Source organism: Filicampus tigris, chromosome 6 (assembly GCF_054856515.1).
Source record: "Filicampus tigris isolate MCC_2025a chromosome 6, RoL_Ftig_1.0, whole genome shotgun sequence".
NCBI classification, from domain to species: domain Eukaryota; kingdom Metazoa; phylum Chordata; class Actinopteri; order Syngnathiformes; family Syngnathidae; genus Filicampus; species Filicampus tigris.
This window is the reverse complement of record NC_141222.1, coordinates 14,059,556-14,081,547: the sequence shown is the minus strand read 5'-3', so window position 1 is coordinate 14,081,547 and position 21,992 is coordinate 14,059,556. Positions and strand designations below refer to the sequence as shown.

Sequence of the window (21,992 nt, the reverse complement as noted above, 5' to 3'; positions counted from 1 at the left end):
TCAAAATTGTAAATTTAATTTGGCCATTCCCATTTCAAGGAGATACAGTTGGGTTTGTACAGGAACTAGAAAAATCATTGTCATTGTTTTGCTTCAGATTCAGCCATGAAAAACATACTATAGAACTGTTTCCCTACATTGAAACGCATTCAAAAGCAACATGGGCAGAGACTGAGTGAGCCTCTTTTGCATCAGTCCAGAGGCTAGTGTCAAACTGCCTGAGATTGCAAATGGCTTCATTGATCACAGTCGCGCGCCACAATCATATACTGCCAGCTCCGACAGAGATAATTAACACTCTTCCATTTACTCATGATTTATAGCTCTTTGTTGACATTCTCCTCATCCATTGCACAATGGACACGAGAATTTCCAAGATTCAGAAGCAAATTAGAGCATCTTAGCACTTTGTGTGCACTTTGGCTCTTTTGTGATGCACACGATGGGTTTCCCTGAGAGTGCTGCTGTAAAGAAATGAGCCAGAACAGCCTGGACAGCGTTTTCAGTGTACAGTAATTCCACATAGCAGTCGTTGAACTCATTTAGGTGGAAAGCAGGTAAGCACTCAAAGTTGTCAGTTCAGCACTGTAGCTCCGCAGGCCTTGAGCTCTATATGCGAATAAATGTACAACAAAATGTCGCTGTTCGTTAACCATTTAATCACTGAATCCCGATTCTATTTGAATGGATTACTAATTATCCTTTTGCTGAAATTATAGATAGTCCAAAAAATGTAATATCCAATTTTATTATGATGGTGAATGAAGTGTACTTTTATAGTGCTTTATCAACACCGTGTGTTGTCCAAAGCACTTTGCAAAGCATCAAATTCACTTTTTTCGAAAACTTACAAGGTATACATAAGTGCTAACAGTAACGCAGCATCAACCTTTAGTTTAAGATGGTTACTTTAACCAAAAGGAGTGATTCTGCCATACATTGTCGAATGGCAGAAAGCAGGGTATTCTTTCTTTCATCCATTTTCTGTAGCACTTCTCCTTTTAATTGCTAATTTTAATTCCATCCGCTTGTCGGACAAGCTGATAGCTAGCGCTAAGCTAGTCGGCGTATTTTGGTGTCCTCTCCAGCGTGCAATTTCCCCCCTCATTTGTGGAAAAGGGCTGTTGAATGTTTACCACCGTTATATGTAGGCTTGGGCTTGTTAAAAATAAATACATTTTTGGGGGGGTTCATTTTTATTTTGGGTGGTGGTGGTGGGGGCGGGGTGAAGGGGCCACTTAGTGTGTGGACACGGGCCACATGCCAGTTGCCCATCCCTGACTTAGGCAGCTAAGGGTGCTTCCTGTTTGCACTCTTATTTGATATGTTTCAGTGCTATTGATTGCTAAAATATTGCACAATTGTTATTGTTATAAAAAAAAGAACATTTCGTTCACTACAGACGCACCGAACCATGACCAGTGTATCGAACCACTAATATATACATATATACAGTATGCTATATATACACTCACACACACCCGCACACACACACACACACACACACACCTATATAAAAAAAATAATAATAAAACAACACTGACCTTTTTTTTTTTGTCTTTTTCTCTTCAGGATCCCAGAACAAAACATAAATTTAAGATCCACACGTTTGGGAGCCCAACCTTCTGTGACCACTGTGGCTCTCTGCTGTACGGCCTTATCCACCAGGGCATGAAGTGTGACAGTGAGTGCTTCATGTGCAGCCTGACTTACATATTTTAACACACAAAACAAAAACAAAACAACCCAAAAATTGCACAGCTCCAATACAGAATTCGCCCGCTGGCTCACAACATTAGGTATACCTCAGCAGCGTACTCTAACAGAGTTGACAAAGATAATAATGCTTAATTTTGTAAAATTGTAACAGATGTGTTTATCTAACATTTATTTATTGATTTTATTATTATTAAGGTTGTAGTATGTAGTGTGATCATTTATTCCACTAATTAATGCAATGCATTGAATTTCGGTATGTCAGATGTATGATACCCGCCATGATAACTTTCAACAATTTAGGCTAAGTAGCAGCTTTCCGTCAGCTCTCTGATGTGTTTTTTTTCTTTTCGGGATGCATGCATTCATGCAGGTTTGGCGAGAATACTCTACAGGTCTGTTTTTGTGGGTTGATTTCCATTCACACGTAAACTCGGGTTTTGCTGACTGAAAATGTACTTTTTACTATACTCCAAAATACAACCAAATTTAGGAATTTACTTTCTTTGCTTCAGTAATTCCTATTGTAGTTTTTCAGGATATGGTCATTATACGCTAAATGCTAAAACTAAAGATAATGACAACATAAGACTTTATTTCTACATATTCTGTTAAGGTGTACAGTATACCTGTTCAACGTTTACTGTTTTTAAATGTTAAATGTCTAGTGAAAGTCAGCTTGTGCCCTCTGTTTGACTGGTAACCAGTCCAGGGTGTTGTCTGCCTTCCGCCCGAATTCAGTTGGGATAGGCTCCAGCCCCCCGCAACTCTTAGCAGGATAAGCGCTACAGGAAATGGATGGATGGATGGAAAATACACTATATTAATGTTAACATTTAATGGAGTGTGTAACATCACAGACGGGCTAATGGAAATTAGCATAGGTGCTACAGTAATTATAAAACTTAGAACTACTGCTACTTGAACACACACGAAGCAGCAACACATACAAACGGAGCATACAACTATAGTCACAGGCATTTATTTTCTCTACTATGTGGGAACAACGACTGGAGCATGGTGACCATCTTTGGCTCCTGTTCTTGCTTCTTGATTACGTTGCATATCTTTCAGTGGCTCTCTGTGCTGCTCGGCATGTTGCAGCACAACGTGGTACTCCACTGAAGGCGAGCAACTCTAAATTTGGACTTGCCTGTACTGTAAAAATCCAGAAAGAAATATGGTTTAAAAATCTGTGATATTGTGGGAGAGCAAACAATAAACTGCGATCTAGTGGGGGCACTGTACTCAATGTGAACACATTGTAACCTAACAGATGTGGATCAAGGACATAACATTTTTTTATCTTGTTCTCCAGCTTGTGATATGAACGTCCACAATCAGTGCGTCATGAATGTGCCCAGCCTGTGTGGGACCGACTACACGGAAAGGAGGGGGCGCCTTTTCCTCAAGTGTGAGTTCAGCGGTGAGAAGCTGCAGGTCACTGGTAGGTCGACTTGTCATTTGCTTAATGGCACTCCCGCTCGAGTACACTTGTCTGAGCGAGAACATGCCGACTATTGGCCTGTTTCCGCTGTGACCTCGGATCAGATTTAACACAAAGGCCATCTCATTTCATACGGAAAGTCACCCTCAGTCCTCTGATTCCATTAACCTGAATTAAACCTCTCTGGCCATTTATTCTGTCCACTTAATATGCAGTCAATCTCTTTGCTAACAACCCTACTGACTCTGTTGCTATCTGTTACCAGTATGGCACAACATCAATTCCCCATTTAGAACACAGATGAATAACCTTCTTCTCCAGACTGCACTGTAAGAAACAACAACACACCTGGAAAGGAAATTCTAAAGTGAATACTCCAGAAGTGGTCCGGTGCGTGGGTTACTATATTTTCATACTGTCACGACTTGGACTGTGCTAGTAAGAGGTGCTGATGGAACTCAGTTATATCTCAACTACTGTTAGTTATACAGTGTTCACTAATCAGATCTATCGAGACAATATGGAGACTTTCCTAAGTGAGAACCTACTACCACTCAGATTTTATGTTGTGACATCTCTTGATTCGATTTATGATGGTAAGATGTGATGGCAGTCTCTTAAAGGGAACATATTATGGAAATGTGGCTTTTACTTGCTCGTATACACATATTTGGGTGTCTGGAGTGCCAGCCCATCCATCATGTGTGAAATTACACGACCAAGTAATTTATGTGTGTACTAGCCTCAGAATCATTGTTATGTAAAAGGCAAAAGCTGAGTTGCATTGCAGTGTAGTTGGATGCACAGGCACATTAAACAGACAAGTGTTCCAGGGTTAGCAGTCACGGGCAGAGACAGACAAAGGCATACTGTTTGAATCTTACGTACCGTTTTGAATCAGATCAGATGACCTTGACATGTGGTATTCCTCAAGGGTCAATCCTTGGGCCCCTTCTTTTCTGTCTGTATAAGTTACCTTTGGGTCAAATGCTTCAGAACGCCAAGTTGTCTATCACAGTTATGCAGATGACACACAGTTATATAAATATATATATATACATTTATACGTTTTTTTTTCCCTTCGTTTTTCCTCTTGCCCCGGTAACGCAAAGAAACACATTCTCATTTCGGCACACCCCACCGTAGAGGGGCACGGGGTGAACACTGACTCAGACAGAGCAGCCCACTGAGAGCATCTACTCAACACTATTTAAAGACAAGTCAACCCAAACATATATTTTTTTAAGAATATGTTCTGTGCAGGCCCACTAGTTGAAAGAAGGCATTCTGATTAATATTGCATTTGGGGAATAAGTGTTAAGCAGCAAAATCCACTCGTTTTTAGCCATCTAAGGGGGCGGCCATTTTGTCATTTCTGTCGACTGAAAATGACATCACAACTACGCAGGGTTCAGATCACGGCTCAGCTTCAGAAAACAAGTCAGCCGTCAATGAACAGAAGTGACAAAATGGACGCCCCCAGAGAGGGCTAAAAACAGGTGGGTTAACTATTATTCCACAAATGCATCAGAATGCCTTGTTTTAATTATTGAGCCTGCATAGAACATATTAAAAAAAAACATGTTTGGGTTGACTTAATTAATCTACTGTTATTCTGATCATGATTAGTCTGTTATCGTTGGGGTATTTTGACTGGACCATGTAACAGATTCAGGCTCTACACTGTTAAAATATTTTATATCCTCCCTGTAATGTGAAAAACACTTATCTCCATTTTTTTCTTGTTCTTATTTTTAAATGAATGATGTTTCCGCGTTACAGACATCGCATTAAAGTTGAAAATGAAAAAAAGTTTCCAAAATTGGAGAAAAGTGTTTTTCACAGGACAGCGACAATATATCACCTTTAAGGGCTGATTTTATATGATCACAATCAGTAGTAATTACAGTGTTTCTTGAACTAGTATCCTCCATTGTAGTAGAGGCCATGCCTCAATTTATGAGCAAGGTGTGTCATCGAGTTGAAACTAATTGGTGCCTGTCTCCAAATAGACGCCTCCATTTTTGCCCCAGGAAAAAAAGGAACTGTAATTAGTTACCTGAAGTCATAGTGCCCATTTGTGTGAGTGTGAGCAAAACGTGTTGGAACAAAAAAACAACAGATCTTACCCTCACTTGACAGTGCACTTGACACCTGTATTATTCAGCATTTGTAATGGTGTAACGGTTTATTCACATCTGATTTCCGTAAAGCAAGCGTGGGTTCAATTCTCACTCAATGGCAGTCTGAATGCGAGTGTGGGAGTTGTGTCTGTGTGTGCCCTGTACATTTGTGACTCCAATCAGTATAATGTAGTATAATGACATAGATCCTTTTGATTTCTTCACGTATTAATTTCTTTTTGAGCCCCTCTGCTAGTCCGCAAATGAGCAAGCATCCAATCAGATTGCTACAATTTCATCCTTTACACTGCCACTAAGGATGCCTACTTTATATTATATGATACATTTACCAATGCTGTGTCCTCTTGTTATTTTTCATTCAGACTTCTAATTGCTGTGGATAGTTTTGATTAATTAGTGGTTTCAAGAGAATTTGTCCTGACAGAATGCATTAAACTGGTAACGATTGGTTGAACAGAACAATGATGCAACAATGTTGTCTGTCTCGTTAGCAACTAAAGACCTCCAGCATGTTAAATGTATCAGTATTTGGATCATATAGTCAGAGGTGGTGAAAGTACTCACACACTAAAAAAGAAAAAAAGAAAAGAAAAAAAAAAGACTGTGGTAAAAGCTGAAGTACTGATTTGATTCCTTTACTTAAGTAAAAGTAAGTTTATCAAGAATATGTTCTATGCGGTCCCACTAGTTTAAACACAGCATTCTGATTAATATTGTGTTTGTGGAATATGAGTTAAGCAGCAAAATCCACCCGCTTTTAGCCATCTCTGGGGGCGGCCATTTTGTCACTTCTGTCGACAGAAAATGACATCACAATCATAGCGGAGCTTCAGAAAACGGGTGAGCCGTGATTAATCGTTCTCTGAGCCCTGAGGGTCTGTAATATAATTTCAGTCGACAGAAGTGACAAAATGTCCGTCCCCTGAGATGGCTAAAAACGGTTGGATTTTGCTACTTGACTCATATTTCATATTAATCATATTTCCTTGTTTCAACTAGTAGACTTGTATTGAACATATTCTTGAAAAAAATATGTTTGGATTGACTTTCACTTTAAGTACGAAAGTGAATGTACTGTAGGTCCACCCACTTTCTGACTTACCATTATGGTGGCAGAGAATCAATTTAATACAAGGCATGTTGGTTACACATTGTTTGGTTGCTACTCAGGCAGGTTTCTACAATGCAGTTCACAATGAAGGATGCTTGCGGTCACTTCAATCACAGCAGAATATGTCCTAATGTGATGAATGAATTCTGAGGTAACATTTCCGAGGCCCTCTTAATCTGGTCAAATCCTCATGCTGCAATTTGTTAATTTTGACCTTCGCAGCCAAAGGAAATATCCTGATTATGCTTGCTTTGTTTAAACTGTCATTAAATAAATAGTTGTCACTGTAACGCAGTAGCTTTTTGATAACACCAGAAGGTACCCTGAAGGGCTGAACAATTAATTGAATTCAAATCAACATTGTATTTTAGTGCAATGCAATTTGGCAGAAGAAGGAAAAAAGAAAAAAAACAATTCTGCTTCATTTCGGTTGGTCGGTAGACTTTATTTTCTTATGTGAACTGAGCAAGGTAAGGAAATTAGGTTCTGAATCTCGGGGCACATTTTCACAATCAACCATTCACACCTAAAGACAACTCATAATAATAATTATTAAGGCTGCGCAATATATTGAAAAAATATTGTCATTGCAATAATGGCCTTTTACAAAATGCATTTTGCAAAGATGTGCAAAAGGTTTAATATGGAATTGCATGCTTTTATCTGACTTTGATCAATTAACATATACGCAGAATGACTGCCCATGCATAATCACACTCAGAAGTGCCATGGGCAGCAGAGTGGGCGCGTGTCGCCCGCGGGAGTATAAAGAAGCATTTCGAAAGAAGAGGGCAGCTTTAAATCTCAGAAATGTGAATAAATTGGTTTGCCTCAGCGACTGAGGATGAGTAGAGAAGAGGACTGTCTTGTCTGTTTAATGCAGAAGTCAACCGAAACATATTTTTTTCAAGAATATGTTCCCAGCAGGGCCACTAGTTGAAACACGGCATTCTGATTAATTTTGCGTTTGTTGAATATAAATTAAGCAGCAAAACTCACTCATGTTTAGCCATCTTTGGGGGCGGCCATTTTGTCTTCTGTCGACTGATAATGACATCACAACTGCTCACAATGACCAATCACGGCTTACCTGTTTTCTGAATCTGACCCGTGATTGGTCGTTGTGAGCAGTTGTGATGTCATTTTCAGTCGACAGAAGACAAAATGGCCGTCCCCAGAGATGGCTAAAAACGGGTGGATTAACACTTATTCCACAAACGCAATATTTATCAGAATGCCCTTTTCAACTAGTGGGCTTGCATAGAACATATTGTTGAAAAAAATATGTTTGCGTTGACTTCCGCTTTAAGGAGGAACACACGACGTGCTGATACCACCAACAGCATATGAGCCAACCAAATTTGTGTGCACTTCAGGGACCACTAGGAAAATATAAACTCTGAGAATGTTACGAGAGCCACATTTAATTGTGTACATTACACACACACATATATATATATATATATATATATATATATATATATATATATATATATATATTTGTATATATATATATATATATATATATATATATATATATATATATATATATATATATATATATATATATATATATATATATATATATTTGTATTTATATTTATATTTGTATTTATATTTATGTGTGTATATTCCTGATTACTGTTGAGGTGCTCTTGAGCAAGGCAACGTCAGCAACACGCCAGCTTAAAAAGTAAAAAAAAAAAGCTGTCCGCGTTTAACATTGTGTCTTGAAATAACCTTTATACAATAAAATATTATTTATAAAACAACATTTTGCAGCAAAGCTTGTGATGATACAAAATTTGAATCGGTAATGCCACTTATAACACCATATGAGAGATGTCCTGGCGGATCAACCAATAATATTGACTGCTAAAGTAGGAGTGCCATGGCAAAGACAGGCAAGAGTACCATCAGAATGATTTAGTAGATTGTTTTTAAAAAGCAAATTAGTCCTCTTTGTTGCAAATGTTTTGGCTGTAGATCTGTAGCTCAATTTATGCATGTAATAACCAAAATAAACCTTGAATAAGTAATAATATACTCTATAAATTGATGTTTGTATGCAATGCTAAAAATATCAAACTGACTGCAGCTTGTATAGATGATGCACAATTGTGAGTTGAGTAATGAGGCTGCTCTGTAAACACTGCTAGCGTCTACGCTTGTCTGGAACGGCTTTTACTTCTTATTTGGAGGCATGTTGTAAATCCTCGCTCTGTGATGACAGAGCATTAGCACATCGGCCAGAACAAAGATGACGGCGGGGCGCAGACAGCGGGCTCATGTAATCATTCGATTAGCTGGCTCACTGAGGTCAGCACGTCGTGAGGCACTGAACTTCAGTGACTCGTTCATTTATCAAATGAACAGCGGGTGGAGAAACAGTGTAAATTATGGCTGGGAGGTGGGCAAACAAAGCAAATCAAAGCAGCTTCAATGTTGGCATGGAGCCAATCAGTGAAATTAATGGATTCAGAAAAGACCCTGCAAAGAGTAAAACAATATAATTGTGTTTTCTTGACACATACGTAACATTTTTACTTTTCAGGAAAATATTTTTAAAACACTTCTAAATTACCTTAGGTTGCTAGTGACTCATTAATACACGTGATTTCTTCAGCTCATTTTACAGCCTGAATCACAGGATTTGAAGGTCTAAACATAGTCCGCAAGAATACAGAAATTTGTTCTCACAGCTAATTCTTGACACATGATCACGGCAGGACTTTTTTCATTTGTGGGGCCCGAGGCAAGAAGTATCTAGTGATTGGTCAAAATGTGAATTGCTTTTGATAAATTTGATTGTCTAATGAAGGATAGTTTTGGAAGATCAGCTGGCTGGTTGGGTAAGGAAGATGAACATTTTTACAACATGTGTAAGAAAGTGTTAGAGGCAAACAATAACCTCCTCGGTTTTGAGACAGCTTTTCTAGTTTGACGGAGATTGCTTCATTAACACAGCAGTCTTCCCTAGCCGCAATTTGGACTTTTAATGAACTGCTGACTGGACCCGACGAAGCCACTCGCGATATTGCACCATGTCCCTGTGCAATGGCTGCTTAGTCTCTCCAATGTCATTGTATTACTCTTCTGCGCTGAAAAACAACAAGTCATGAACCTCACCGCACATCACTGGGTGTGGTTGCTCTTCTTCTGGCGGTTGACAAAGGCCCAGTTTTGATACCCACAAGAACCTACCTGGCATGTCTGCTACTTCAGTCTTCTTTCCTGTAAGGTAAAATATAACATTTTCTGGCCAGAACAAACTGTTGCCACCACGAGAAAAAGGTATCTGTTCTTGTGGAGAATGTAAGCCTTTGTGTGTGATTTATGTCTTCCGCTGGCAAGAAAAACATTGGCAGGACATTAGTACAAAGACAACACGTGGAATGACTGCCTCAAAGTAGGAGATATGGGTTAGAATATCTGTTAAAACATCTCGATGTAGAGTTTGTATTTTCTGCTAGTGTTTGCGTGGGTTTTCTACTGGTATCCTAACTTCTTCCAAAAAACGTGCATGTTAGGTGAACCCATTTGGGCCTAAAGCGCCTGGCGAAACAGCTCTCTAGAACCGAAGGATCACTTTAGAGTCACCCTCTAAAACCTGTAGTTTTCCCAGAAATTCAACACCTAGAAAATAATTGATGTCTCAGCCCCTGTAGCAGAAACATAATTCCAAAACCATTTGAGAGCTTAGTATGTGGCTTTCACACACGTCTGCATTTATCATTAATTACTGTTTCAATCAAAACTGTAAAAATAAAGTGTCAGTGCAAGAGAAGCACTATTTTTAATTTTGAAAAATCGAGTGGTAATTACCACCCTCTATTCTGTTACAAAGACGTCGATATCGCCATTGTCTACAAACATATCTTAACCTTTTTTCACGATCGACTGATTCCACTTGTTCAAAGTCCACAAGTGCGTCATCTATATCACTTTTGTCACTTATTTCAGAGCTCCCGCGATCACCTGCGTCACTGCTCGAAAAAAATTCAAGGACATCCTACAGAGCTCACGACGCTGTCACGTGTATATTCTGATGCATTTCATTGGCTAAGAGACCGGGAATTAGTTAGAAGGAAAAGGACGTATCTGCTTACCCGGCTGAAAAAGGTAGAAAGATGCAACGGCGCTCCCGGCTTTAGTGGTAGAAACGCGGTTATGCGCTCCCGGCCTAAATGGGTTAATTGAAATTGCCTAGTGGTGTGATTGTGAGTGTGAATGATTGTTTGTCCGTGTGCCCTGTGATTGACTGGCGACCAGTCCAGGAAGTACCCAGCCTCTTGTTGAAAGTCAGCTGGGATAGGTTCTAGTTCACCTTCAACTCGAAGGACAAGTGCTGTAGAAAATGGATGGATGGCTGCTGAGTGTGTGTGCGCACGTCTGCGTATGTGTACAGAACCGATGTACCAACCACACAGCCCACTCAGGCCATCTTGTATTACAGATTACATTAGCTGCTGTTGACGTCAAGCAGGCAGCCTTCCAAACAGATTTGCGTTACACAGTTTAAATAGCTTGCTGGATGGTGTGAAGGGAGAATCTTTACATCATTTTTACATGTTAGACAGCACTGCTCTCAAAATAAGCAGCCTCCAGTTCAGGCCTCTCTAGCATCAGTTTCATATGAAGTACGGCTGCCAAAATTATTCGACTAGTCACGACTATGTTGACAATTAATTTAATAGTTGACGTCGTCGTTTATTTTCTTTTGACGCTTTGTTTTTTCTCTCAAAACCGCCTCGCTTCCCGCTTCTGCTGTCTGTCGGTGTCTGTGATGCACATGTGCAGTAGTGGTAATCCAGGTCATCTGTGATGTAAACAGAAGCTCTATGGCTAATGGAGTGTCACGGCTAACCGGTGTTAGCAAAATAGTCCGAAAGTTAGGGCACATTTCACGCAGAATAGTTCATGCGATGTAACCCTGCTTTTCATGGCAGCACGGTGGGGATGCGCAAGCATCTAAAAAGGAAGCACATTGTGGCTGATGGCTCCTTCTTTTTCTGACATAGGGACAGTCATGCCTCAAACACACACAGGTTGCAGTGTGTGTTTGATGTAACGTTGTACTGTAACACGATGTCATGTTTGGGTGCGGTAATTTTATATTATTTTATATTGTAGCATACCATACTATGGATTACAAAGGCATTAGTCAGTGAACTCCCATTTATTAACAACCAAAACACAGCTACTGTATGGCGGTTGTGACACCAAATTACGAACAGCACATGCACGCTCGCTCGCTCGCTCTCTCACTCTCTCTCTCTCTCTCATTCCCACACTCACGAACAGAGTGATACGTTTAAGAACTCGGAAATAGGAGTACTCAAAGCAACAGAACATGACATGTTTGACACAACCCCTCAACAGCAACAACAATAAAACACACGACCCTGTTCATTGCAATATACTATGTTACGGTGCTAAAAAATATGTTCCTCCTAATCTTTTTTTTTTTTTTTTTTCTCCATTTCAGGTGCATACCTCATTTGATTTAGTGGATCAATTTAATACTTTTAAATTATACATACTAGTGAAGCAAAGCATAACGTATTGGATAAATTATGGTTAAATTAAAACATGAAATAAAAACCAGTACAGATGTTTTCTTTAGCACAATGCCTTTTCTTAATTTGTACTCTTCTTCAACATAAAAAAAAATGCTTGATTCTTGAGAAGAGTGAAATATCTTTACCTCTATTTATTTTTGTATTTATAGGTAGTTTCATAAAAATTATAGTGCAACTATGCAAAGTATAGTTTTTGGTTCCCTTTTAAAATGCACTAAACATTTACACCTATAAATGTTAAGGCCACCGTATTTCCTTTGTCGGATTGGAGAAAAAGATGTTGTTGGTTCGCTATGTTAGTATTATGTTTTATCTCGTGTTCTGTAAAGTGCGTTGTTGCACCTGCAGCTGTTGTAAAAGCTGTATATGCAGTAAATAAAGTTGAGTTGAGTTCCATTCAAGCTGCAAGTCCTGCAACATCATTTATGAACATTTCTGGAATGCTGGTCAAAGATACAAAGTTTAATACAAGTTAAAGGTACTATCATCTTAATTGTCTTCATTTTTAATTTGCGATGCGGTTAATGTGGAAGTTGCATATTATTACATTCACAAGAGAAGGAGACAAAGCCAGAAGATCATGGTGACAGCCTGTGGCACATTTTAGGCCAAGGAGGATGTTATAGTTGCACAGTGCAGGTTTTCTATCCATTCATTTCCTATGCCGATTTCAGTCAATCACAGGGCACACATTGACACTCACATTCACACGTATGGATGATTTCGTCTTCACTTGGCCAAACATGAATGTTTTTTGGATGTGGGAGGAAGTGCAAAAGTGCATACAAAAATGTTTTGACAGATTTTCTGACTGTCAGGCAGACGTGCTAACCACTGAAACCAATGTGCTAACCGCTCCACCACCATCATGCCCTGATGCTGGTCTTCTTCTTCTTCTTTTTTTTTAAATTAATTTTTAGTCAGTACAGAGCTATGGGGCGACATTTGCCAATAGTTTTTTTTTTTAAATCAAACCTCAAAATCTTCCTAGCAACAAGCGGGCAGGCAAATGCGTGAGTCAGAATTTTATTGTTAAATTCATAGTCAATCTTATACGGTATTATTTGTTTTGTAAGTGCTATTTAGGTCATGGCTGCTGTTAGAGAATATAATTAAAAGTAGCGTAAGAGAATCAGAGAGTTGGTTGGTTCCCCACCAATTATTTTGTAGTACTAAAAAAGGCCAAAATCTGAAGTATGGGGGCAAAGCTGACTAGAAACTGTCTATTAAAAATTCAAACTATTTAAATAATGATAATGTTTTTTTTTTTTTTAAATGTTTTATGCAATGTGTGCCTTTTGTACACACACGCTAAACTGGTGTCCAGAAAGCATTATGGCTGGCATTCTTTCAAACACGCATTAGAGGCCGGCAAATAAGATGCCTTAAAGCAATAACTCTTGCAAAATGAGCTAATTTGTCACTGTCACAGTTTCAATACAAAGATGCTGAAATTAGGTTGTTGTGGAGCAACAGAGCTGGCAGGGAGGTGCCGAAGGAGACACAAGCGCTTTTGTTTGTGTGATGTAGGACAACTGTGGTGCTTTAGTGCCGTCCTCCGCTTTGCCATCAGTCAGGAACACAGGTCCGTTGTGTTGGGCAGTGCTGAGCACGCCACCCTCATCCTGGACTTAGCAAATCTTTTGTTCCCTGTCTGTGTGCTAGTATTCACTGTATAACTCAAGAGCATCTTTGTGCATGTAATTTACTCCCTTGTAGTTCACTGTTTGTGCCTGTTACACAACTCTGCCACCTGTCTGTAGTGTAGAGAAGTGAAAACTCACACTCAATTGCACACTTTTGTGGACAACCTGCTTTTCTGTATGTGCACAGTTTTTTTTTCAGAAATTTAGGAAAATGTTGACTCACAACAGTGGGAAAAAAAAATCCTGGATCCCAAATCACGCCAACATGTAATGACTTTTTCCTACTGCTCATTGTACTATCCATCTATTACTGAACCGCTTGTCCTCACGCAGGTGTGCTCGAGCCTATCCCAGATGTCTTCGGGCGATAGGCTGGGTACTCCCTATACTGCCAATCGCAGGGCACACAAAAACCAACAACCATTCACACTCACAGTCACACCTAGGAACAATTTAGAGTGTTCCATTAACCTACCAAGCATGTTTTTTGGAATGTGGGAGGAAACCGGAGTACCCGGAGAAAACCCACAAAGGCACGGAGAGAACAAGCAAACTCCACACAGGAAGGCCGGAGCCCGGACTCGAACACTTGACCTTTGTAACATTGTGAGGACAATGTGCTAACCAATCGGCCACCACGCCGCCCTCATTGTACTATTTATTTTTATCTTTCCACAAATCCCAATCCACCCATTTTCTACAGCGAGTGTCCTCATGAGGGGCACGGGTGAGCTGGAACCTATCCCAGCTGACTTCCAAGTTGCAGTAAAAAATGTTGTTTGGCCACAGGGCCTAGACGAATGTGGAAAAACCATGTAATATTGACAAAAGAGAATTCCCTACTCATTTCATGAACTCAACTCAACTTTTTACACACAGCACTTTAAAAACAACCATAGCTGCATACAAAGTGCTGTACATAAACGAGAAATCTGACATAAATCAAATAAAAGTAAAACCAATAAACACAATAAAACACTAAACAATCCTGATTGTCATGCTGAGTCAAAAGCCAAAGAATAAGAAGATGAGTTTTAAAGATGGAAAGATAGGTTTTCCATCATATCCTGCAATAATATTCATAACATCATTTTAACACACGGTTTATTGTTCTTTACACTGGATTTACATTGCAGGTCCAAGTGGAAAAAATACTGTAAATTTGATTTGAAATTTGATTTAAAATTTTAGACAATGCAACTAAATTTGTCAGCTACTCGTGCATGTGTGACCAATAAATTAGCTGTTTTTTTTGATAGATCTGCTCTATTTACACTGAAGTCACATTGGCAGATGTCTGATACATAGCCTAAATTTAATTGACTTATGGAAGAGGCCTGATTCCTTACTTTGTGACAGTTTCTCTCATTTCCCAGTTTTCATCCCAACTATTGACCCGCTGCCCCATGTGTGTCTGTTAATTGTTCACCCCATCTGATGTGTGCAGTTTCTGCTGCAGTGTGCTTCATATGATGGCGCTGTGTAGGTGTGAAACTCAGGTCAGAGGTGTTAGTGTTTAGGGCGGATTTACTGTAGATGTGGGTGGATCAGAGAGATCCCATTTTGTCTTTAACCTTTTTTTTCTTGAGGTTTGTTTTTCCTTTACTCTCAAAGCTGCAATCTATCCTGAACTTTTGCTTACCGCGTTTGTGTCTGTGTGCACACTTGCAACAGGCCAAAAGTAGAAAATATCACATAGAGACTCACAGGATGATATACTGGAAATAGTTACTCGATATGATTAGTGGTGAATATTGTTTATTTGATGTAGTGTAGTCTTATTTGGAGTACCTTAGTTCATTTTGTCTCATTGTGTTGTCGTCCATAAAATCAGAACTGCCAGCTGTTATGGATTGTCCGCATTTTGCTATGGAAATCACTGAAAGCCAGCTTGTCATGCTTGTAACACTGATTGGATTGTTCCAGTTATGTTTAAAAAAAAAAAAAAAAAAAAGGCATGGGTCACATTGCTTAAACAGGTTGTAAGCGGTCATAAATATTTAGGTTGTTGCGATATACGTTTGACAACACGCTAATTGCGGCTGTGGCGTACTTCTACCAGTCCGCTAAAGTAAATGCGTGTGTGCGTTTGTGTGCGTGTGTGTAATAAATTCTGATACATTTATGTTTGGGTGTTAATTAAAACATTCATACATTTTTGGTGGTGTTGATTATCACACCAAACACTGACTCAATTCCATATTATAACTTGTTAGTACTGAAGGAAAAAGTCTCAAAGAAAGGTACAGTATATCTTGGTGTTTGGATCAAAATTGTATCTGCTTGTACATTTTCATTCCCTCCCCCCATCCCTCCCCTTTCTTTTTTATTGTTTTCTTTTTCACACTTTTTCCAGCTATTTTGGGATGTTGGTGGTAAGCAGTATCAGGTGTTTGCTTTCATTGCTGAATGGTGAACATACATGGCAAACCAAGTCAGCATCCAGTTTCAGATCAGCACATTCGCTTGGCTATAGGCATACAAATGTTTATATAGCCACAGAGGTTCAAATAATTATAGTTACAAACGCCAATTTCAGTGAAATTGCGACGTTGTGTAAAATGTTAATAAAAATCAGAATACAATGATTTGCACATCCTTCTTAACCTCTAGTCAATTGAATACATTAAAAAGAAAAGATAATGTTCAACTTGATAAACCTATTTTATTTGTGTGCAAATATTCACTTATTTTGATTTTGTTCCACACGTTCCAAAAAAGCTGCGATATGAGCATGCTTACCACTGTGTTACATCTGTGTTTCCTTTTAATACACCTCAATTAACAATTAGAAACTGACAACACTAACTGGTGAAGGTTTGTAGGTGGATTTTTTTTTCCATTGTTGCTTGATGTACAAATTCAGTTGTGAAACAGTTGGGTGCTCTGTTGTTGAATTTTGTGCTTCATAATGTGCCACACATTTTCAAAAGGAGAAAGGTCTGGACTAATGGCAGGCCAGTCTAGTACTTATACTCTTTTATTACAAAGCAACGCTGTTGTCATTGTCTTGCTGAAATAAGCATGTTAACTGACAATGGTTTTATGAAGTGTTTCTGAGCCCACGTGGCAATATCGTTTACAAAATGATGCCGGTTGTTGATGCAGTGCCGTTTTGAGGGATCGAAGGTCAAGGTTTTCGGCCATGCCGCTTAAGTGCAGGGATTTCTGTAGATTCTCTGAATCTTTTGGTGATGTTATGGACCGTACATGATGAAATCCCTCATTTCGTTGCAATTGCACGTTGAGGAACAGTGTGAACAACAATGTGAGCAAATAGTCGAACAGTTTAAAGACAAAGTTATAAACCTCGACCCATCCTCGCTTGTGAACAAGTGCGCCTTATGTTCCTTTTATACCCGCTTATGACAAACACCTGTTTCCAGTTAATGTTTCAAACGGAACATTCCACAGGTGTTTTTTTGAGCGTTACTTCACTTTCCCAGTCTTTTTTTGCCCCTGTCCCAGCTTTTTGAGAATGTGTTGCAGGCATTAAATTCAAAATGAGTGAATATATGTAGAAAAATTGTAAAAATAAAAATAGTCTCCCTCAGTTTAAACATTATACTGTGTATCTTTTCTTTGTAGTGTATTCAATGGAATACAAGCTGAGAATGATTTGCAAATGTGCAAACATTTTGTTTTTCTTCACGTTTATACAATGTCCCAATTTCATCAGATTTGGCCTTTGTAAATAGCACTTGCTAAATAGTCAACCTCGACAGGGAACGAGCCCTGATTTCCAGAGTGCTATTGGCTTAACCAATACAGTGATATTACTTTACTAGAGCTACACAGTGTCATGCTGAGATTGTATCATATGAAGGTTCCATCCTTGTGTATGATTCGCTCTCCATCAGTAATGTTTTGTTTCCCAAGTACAAGCCCTTAATTCTTTATCATAGCTATTTTCCACTGCACATACACTTACATACTGTATATATCGTCAAAATGCATTAGGCCTCCACATGTGGCTTCTCATCCTGCTAACCGATCAGCCAGATGGGAAAAAAAAAACAAAGGAAGAAAAAAAAAAAAAAAATCACGTTTTCCTCCTATTAGTGTCTCTGCTAGGAAAGAAGGCTTGCTGGAAGGTAGAGATGGGCTTGGTTCTAAAAAATTTTCTGGGCTTTGCACGCAGCCTGACAGCAGCATGCATGCAATGATTTAGGCCCCGAGCTTCTTCCATTTTGAAGCCTTCTCGGTACAATTCCCTTCTTCGTAGAATAGCTGACTCATTGGCACCGTGCACGCATGCCAACGGGTATTTACCAAGAGGAAATCAACTTCGAAATCTTGCTTTACTATGTTGGGATGCCGCAGCTAAAGAGGCTTCATGTTTTAGCCCTGCCAACGAGTCTTCAGCTATGAACCTTTCAATAGAAAAACAACTGTATCTGTGTAAAATAAGATATTGTATCTTGAAATGCTGTAGTACGCCTGCGTTTGAACACAATCCATTCAGGGACACAGGCCCACAATTTTCCATAGGAAATAATGGCAAAAAGAATAACCCTTTGATGTTGTCATTTTGAAACCGTTACTAACTGTCCAGGTTATGTTTTGAGTACCATTTTTATATGCTGAAATGAGAAAAGAGAACCTTCAAACTACAGAAGGCCAAGATCCGAACCCAGAAACTTTGAGCTGATACGCAGACATGCTAATCACTACCATGCCATGCAGCCCACCAGTTAATATGACAAAGTCGTAATGGGAATATGATTTTTGATTAAAAAAGAATTTAACTACTGGTAAAGCTTTTACTCTTTGTGTCTGCTTAACAAAACGTCCTCTTACAGTCTTCTCTTCAAAGATTGAGGCTAACTTCTTTTTGGGGGAAAGATTGTTGCAAAAACGTGCATCAAAGCCAAGGAAAAATAACTCAATGCCACGTTATATGTTTCTATGGTCATGCTATTTTATTTAATTTTTTACAGAGTGTTTTCAACAGAGTACATGGGTAGATTTATGTAAGGGTGACGGGCAAAACTAAAAACTTTCCTCACCTTGTTTGCCAAGGAGACAGAGTGCAAACATGGCTGATCTCATTGCTTTGAGGATGGGATTAACTAGTGTCAGTTGAAGACAAAGCCCAATGTACGTGTGTGTGGTGTGTGTGTGGTGTGTGATTCCATATCAGGCAAAGGTGTGAAAGTCAAGAAGTCGAGTTGGCTGTTATCACTGTCATGAGTGCACGGAAGGTAACCACTGGACAATGAACATACAGGACCTCTGCTTTCTTGACATCAATAGTGTACACGTGTATGTGTGTATGTGTTTGCGCGCTTGTGCAACGTGTAGATGTGTTCGTACATTTACTTCTCCACTTGAAGAACTTAATATCCTCGAGTATACAAGTTAAGGTTTGATTGATATCTAACAATTCTACACGTTTGTTTCACTTAAACTGGATTCCAATTTGTATAAAAATGAGGACTGCATTTTGTAAGGTTTCATGCTTCCACATGGGCCTGCTAAACTACATGAGAATGTTGTTTTTCGCCCTCTGCCGGTTCAGTTTGGAAGTACAGTTTACAACAGTAATAATGATAATACATTTGATTTATAGCACCATTTTGGACAATGTTTGATTTGACTGTTATTTTGATAATTAAATGATATCTCATCAGAGTTTGATGTTGTTTCTTCATTGAGGTTTGGAAGTGAAACAACTTGATTAAAGTACGGTTGAAAGTGGATTCATAGGTGAAAATGTGGTGTTTTCGGATGCTTGTGTGCTTATGACTAAAACCATATATTCTTTATGTCTACATATGATAAAATTGTTTTACGTGATCAAAAGTCCTCAGTTAATTCTTATGAAATCTGAAACTGCCCAGATGAATGACTGGTTGCCAGCCAGTCGCAGTGGATATGTACACATACAACTATTTACATTCACATTCACACCTTTGGCCGGTTTTAGAGTCGTCAATGAATCTTACATGCATGTTGTTGTAACATGGGAGGATGCCAAAGCACCAAGAGAGAATACCAAACTTTACACAGGAAGAAAGATTCAAACGCTGAACCTCAGGAATTGCGATGCAGACATGGTAATCCTGTGTCTCTGATGTTGACTGTTCACTTTATGTAATTATTTCAATTGATTTTGTAGATGACATTTAGCCGCTGTACCATTGTAGAAGCCACTTCACTTTTCACCTTTTTACTCCACACTTGCACTCAGCCTAATTTACTGTTGTTGCATTACCATTATTTATCACATTACTGACTAAGTAAAAGCTCTCTTAGTCTCTTCTCGCATTGTCAGATGATTGATTTGCATGCAGTGATTTCACCCGGGGTGAGTTCAGCTTTAGTTTTATTCAAGCACAATGTGTGTCAATAAAACCAGAATGTTTTGTAAATGCATCTTCGTGTACCTCTGACTATTTATGTGTCTGGTATAGATTAGGTCTGGTTAAAGGGTGTGCTTATTTCCCCAGTGTGTCCTCTTTGCTTACTCTCCATTTCACTACGGGAGGATAAAAGAGCCATTTCCTGCTTTTGCTCCATCTAAAGCTCCATCCAAAGCGTGTTTGATCCGGAACACCTGCAGTGTGTTCCACTGATGTTCACCTGCTCTATCTGTTTTGCTTCTGTTTTTTTACCTGACCAAAAGGATTTATACAGCTGAAATGAAGTTGAATATTCATTGAGACTTCAGTGCTGATTAAATGCACAAGTGTTCTCCTTTGAACAATCACAGCTGCTATTAAGAAAGCAAAACAGCAAAAGCAGTTCATGGTTGTCATTAGATTTTCAAATTTGGGGTTATTTGAAGTTTAGAATCGACCACAATGTATCTACCCAAAAGGGCATCCTCTAATTGTTTAGGATACTAAAGTTATTCAGTAAAATAATGTGATTCTAATATGAAGGTCTTATTTGTGTTTTGGATAACATGAAAACAATCATTTGATCCAAATTCTACACAGAGAATACATTTCTGTCTCACGATGAAATCTCAAGACAAAAAAAAAAGTTTTTTTTTTTTTCATTTAAATTGTGTTTATTGTCTGCAAACAAAAAACAGACAGGCTGGTGTATCTAGCCCTAAATCCTGTGCAAGTACTCCCTCAGTGGTCTCCACTTACCAAGTATATTCCCATTTGTTCTTATTCCTTTCAGTTGGTGAAGGAAGGAATCTGATACCCATGGACCCCAATGGCCTGTCTGATCCATACGTCAAACTCAAGCTCATCCCTGACCCCAAAAATGAGACCAAGCAGAAGACCAAAACCATCCGCTCCAACCTGAACCCCAAATGGGGTGAGACCTTTACCTTGTAAGTAAACGCCTCTCACGTGATTTGGTTGTTTGGAATATTTTGTATTTCGCTGGACCATTATATAATTGTCTGCATGTTCCAGCAAACTGAAACCCACAGACAAGGACCGCAGGCTATCCGTGGAGGTGTGGGACTGGGATCGGACAACCAGGAATGACTTCATGGGCGCCCTCTCATTTGGCGTGTCGGAGCTTATGAAGGCTCCGGCGTGTGGCTGGTAAAGAGCAATTTCTTTACGTTCACCTGCCCATCTTTGAAACTTTGCGGATTGCACAATCATGTCTCTTGGGTTGCCAGGTATAAGTTGCTTTGCCAGGAGGAGGGGGAGTATTACAATGTTCCCATCTCTGAGGAGGATGATGGGAATGAAGAACTAAGACTGAAATTTGAGGTGAGGATTGTGCTCTGCTTGTTTGCTGGACATTTTACTTCACGCTAACCCTCACAACAATTGATCATGCCCTCTGGCAGCCGGAACTTACAAATGTACATGTTAGGGAATATCCCGCCTCTCAGGGACAAAGTGAATCACATGAAGTGTGGTAAAAGGTAATATGTGAAACTAGCAACAATATTACAACATTACATTGTTTATCCAAATTATTTCGGCTGTTGCTTGATAACTTCAAAAATAATAATAATGATAGTTTGCCCTATGAACCAAAATAATTCTGTTTGAAAGAAGTTTTAAAACCGTTTTTGGTGAAAGTAAATCTATTTAACTACTTGCAAATTCAAAGGAATACTTTTTAGTTGTGTGAGTCTTAGGCTAAATGTAACATTTTCATTCCTTTCTTTGCCAAGAAATCCCAGTGTTGAAATCATAGTGTGTTATAAGTAAAAATAGGTATGCCCAGTAGAATTTGCATCAAACATTCTATTATTACTTGCTGCAGTGATGTTACATCAAAATTGACTTAAGTCGCTTCCAAACAACTCTTTTGTCGCCACTTGTGCAGTAATAAACAGAATTATGTGTTGTTAGATGTTCGTACATCAGATGCATAGCAGCTTGACGCAAATCATTGCCTGCTTGGCAGTTAATTTCA

General features: G+C 39.0%; 1 protein-coding gene across 1 annotated transcript in view; it reads left to right on the top strand.

Moving 5' to 3' along the window:
* prkcaa (protein kinase C, alpha, a) overlaps positions 1–21,992 on the top strand; it is a 124,538-nt gene that overhangs the window by 60,518 nt on the left and 42,028 nt on the right. Inside the window, exons 4-8 of the mRNA XM_086033249.1 lie at positions 1,573–1,684; positions 3,035–3,163; positions 20,784–20,940; positions 21,026–21,160; positions 21,241–21,334. Coding sequence (XP_085889375.1) covers positions 1,573–1,684; positions 3,035–3,163; positions 20,784–20,940; positions 21,026–21,160; positions 21,241–21,334 — 627 coding nt within the window. The remainder of the gene's footprint in view (positions 1–1,572; positions 1,685–3,034; positions 3,164–20,783; positions 20,941–21,025; positions 21,161–21,240; positions 21,335–21,992) is intronic.